The 3,635-nt window shown below is 38.7% G+C and overlaps 1 protein-coding gene across 2 annotated transcripts in view; it reads right to left on the bottom strand.

The window, feature by feature from the left end:
* Positions 1–3,635, bottom strand: part of LOC103392284 (ephrin type-A receptor 6) — a 101,390-nt gene that overhangs the window by 13,964 nt on the left and 83,791 nt on the right. For both annotated transcript variants that reach the window (XM_025063659.1, XM_025063660.1), the window contains exon 7: positions 1,160–1,230. In XM_025063659.1, coding sequence (XP_024919427.1) covers positions 1,160–1,230 — 71 coding nt within the window. The remainder of the gene's footprint in view (positions 1–1,159; positions 1,231–3,635) is intronic.

Here is a 3,635-nt window from a genome sequence, read left to right as displayed (position 1 = left end):
ACACCGGGGGGGAAGCAGGGGAGGGGACGGGGGAGGAGGAGGGTAAAAATTCCTGGTTGGAACACAGCATCCACCTGTGCTAAAATGTCCTTGAAGAAAAAGAATATTTAAAAAAATAAAAAAATAAAAAAAACTGTGTTGTTTTTCGGGAACAACAGTCTGATATCCCAGAACACACACACACATGATCCCGGGTCCTCAACACACACACACACACAGGGCTGAACCCGAGTAAACAGAGGACAAGACTATACTTTTGGAAAAAAAAATCTCACACACACAGGTGTGTTTGTCGGTGTGTGTGTTCCCACTGAACCATGTGACAGCTTGTTAGCTGCGTTCAGGAACTCATTTGATATCTTTCCTCACCTCAGTCTATCTGTGTCGGACTCTGTGGCCTCAAACCAACTGTTCTATTAAAAATATATATATATAATTCCTCTCTTCTTATCGCCACCGTTGCTGCCCTTGTTTGCGCCCGGAAACTCCAGTTGTTGTGGTTTTCTTTTCACGCGGTCGTTTGAATCATCGGTTCATCTTCTCTGCCCTCATTATTGTTCCTTCAATCTCACAAATGAAAATACAGGAATTACAGACAAAAAAAAAGAGTTTTCCTCTCTGTTGTCAGGTGGTGGTGCTGTTTTGGAGTTTTGGATTCGCAGTGAGATCATTTTATTATAATCCTGTGTCTGATTGGACGTCTGATGACGTGTTTTATTCACTGAAATACTCACTGACCATTTTTTATGTTATTTAGAAATTGAATTTGACTCTAGGGAACCACCGGGGGGCGACTTCATAAGGATAAAAGGACGATCTTTTCAACAGATCGTTGATGAAACAGTGAATTGTTTAAAGTTAAATGAACTATTTTCACTCAACAACTTCAAAGACACGAGATTTTCCTGTTGACGAGCAGAAAGTCCTGGTTTTTAAATTAACTTTTTGAGGGTGAAAATGAAAAGATATGATCAGTTTGAATAAAGGCTTTAAAACGAACTCATTAACGATGATGACTTGCTTTTTTAGGTAATTATGTTTGAGATGTAAAACAGTTTTTCAACTTAGATTTGTTAATTTTTTGTCCACTGAATTAACAAATAGATAAACAAACATGCAATTAAAGAAAGTCATTTTTTTTTGGACTCGTTTCACTCACTGTGTCCATTCTGGTAGCTGGTCCTCCTCTTCTCCTCTGTGGTCATCTTGGCCTTGAAGTACCACTGACACCTGGAGAAGGAACAAATACAACAGTCAGAATAACAGAATATTTGTAAAAAAAAACAAAACAAAAAACTTATTTTGATTTAAAAAACCCCAAACTTTCTCTCACTTAGAAAACAACACACATCACGAGTGAAAGACTCGGCGTTACTTTGTGTCTTATTTCACACAGTTTTTAATGAACACCAATTTGCAGACGGCACTTTGTATTTTCACAGGATTACACTGAGAGTGTGAGAGCACGCTTCGAACCACAGATAGTAGCACCTCTTCACGGATTTTTGAATTTAGTTTTAAGGCGTTAAGCTGTTGTGGAAAAACACCACAAAATAAGACGGAATAAATGATATAAGAGTTATTTATTCCATGTCCACGATTCACCAGGTCTTAACATGAGTCCTGGAGGACACGGACCTGGACTGCAGTGAAAATAAATAAGTCCATCTAAATGGTCCTGTCCTGTCTGAGCATTGAACCCAGCTGCTGAGAGACGAGCAGCGACTGATAAAACACGGCTGTCCAGAAAGTCTGAGAAAATGCAGTCAACCGGCTGCTGCTGCTGCTGCTGCTGCTGCGGAGTCACAAACGAGACGAGCTTCTGATTCACCGATACAGACGTTCGAATCAAACATGTGTCAGATTTTATGGACTGAAACGTGTTTTTCGTCACGGTCTGGTCCTTCAACCTTACAAGTTATTAGAGCTGCCAAACTATTACAATTCATCACAATTAGTTACAACTAATCGTGATTAATTGTGATAAATTCAGCCATATCAACATTCCTGAATATGGCAAAAAACACACAAAAAAACCAACAAAAAAAAAAACAACAACCAAACAAACAACAACCCATTGAATTTCTTCTGTAAAATACTGGAACAAAAAGGCATAAATTACAGGTAGTTTTTATTTGTGATGTTTCTAAATGATTTGAATGAATTATTAATGAGAAAATTTACTAAAGTGTGAATAAAAATGTTGTTGGTTTTTAGTCGTTACAGATCATCTGGACGGTTGACTGTAGGTGGAGAGTTTTTTATTTTGGAGCCGTATTTGGTGTCATCAACAATATTTTATTTTGGTGAAGCCGTATTTGGTGTCATCAACAATATTAATCAGACAACAGTTCCTGGCAACTGGTTTGACAACAGCGTCAGTCATCCTGTCAGTCTGAGTCTTAGTTCCTGTCCTGCGCTCAGCCAGTCTGGACTGACGCAAGACAAACATCTGACCTGAAGTTGAAGCTTCGACTGAAGGGTTGAGGTGTGGGGAACGAAGAAAAAAAAACAAAAAAACTCAGAGTGGAAACCGACTCTACTACAATTCATCTACCACGTGGATGGAGGAGAATCAGATATGAAATGCGGCTTTGAACCTTTATGACAACTGAATTAAAGTAGACGTTAAAATTTCAATCAATTTGATAGAAACATTTAAAGGGAGTAGAACTTCTAGTTCTAGTTCTTGGACGAGGCTAAGAATCAGAAAGTGACTTGATGTAAAAGAACTCTTCAAAGACTGAGGGAAACGACGCTCGGAGAAGTGTTTAGATTTAAATTAAAGATATGTCGTAAGAAAGAGTTTGAATATTTTTCCAATTTGTCTTCAAGGTTCGGCCTTTAAATAACAAACTATAACAAAGGCATTATTACATCATTTTAGAAAGTTTGTTTTGCCTGAAGTAGAGCATAAAAGAAATTAACAAATTCGTACAGTTTCCGTGGTCAGAACGACGGCTACGGACTGGAGGGAAAATGTTGTTGTTTTTTTTATTTTTTATTAGTTTTGCCAAATTCTCTCATTAAGTCAAACATCTGGCCTAATGTTTAAATAATGGCCCTTCGTCAGTCAAACATGGTTCACCATCAGTAACGGTTGGATTCAAACACGGCGCGCTGTTAACAAATGACCCTGCAGTGTTCACAAAGTACTCGGTCCCCGGGGAGGGGAGGTGGCGCCGCTGAGCAGAGGAGGAGCAGTGGAACGGAAAATAACCACGAAGGAAAAAAAAACAGGTGCTGGGAGTTTTCACGCACACAGGAGAAATCACTGGTGAATTTTATAAACTTATTTTTCCGTGGCGTGCTTAATTAATGACTACGCGCCCAAATCTGCGTACTCCCACCGCTCCCCGGAGGCTCCCCTAATAAATCCCATCATATTTTATCATTTATCACCTACAAATCTGAAGTAATGCAGCTTGTTCCACGCGGGCCGCCTCATATATTTGCCCCGTGTTTTTTACGATACACAAATTAAAATAAAAGACTTTGTTAAAATGAAAATTTCTCCGTGGTTTGAAAACGACTCATTCACAGAAAAAAAGTTAAAAAATCGATATTTCCATAAAATAGTCACAGAACTATGTGAGTTGAGGAGAGCGAGGAATGGATGTACTTTAATACTTTTA

The sequence above is a fragment of the Cynoglossus semilaevis genome, chromosome 16, assembly GCF_000523025.1.
Source record: "Cynoglossus semilaevis isolate Cse_v1.0 chromosome 16, Cse_v1.0, whole genome shotgun sequence".
Lineage (NCBI taxonomy): Eukaryota > Metazoa > Chordata > Actinopteri > Pleuronectiformes > Cynoglossidae > Cynoglossus > Cynoglossus semilaevis.
The sequence above is the reverse complement of the archived record's forward strand: the minus strand, read 5'-3'. Positions and strand labels throughout refer to the sequence as shown.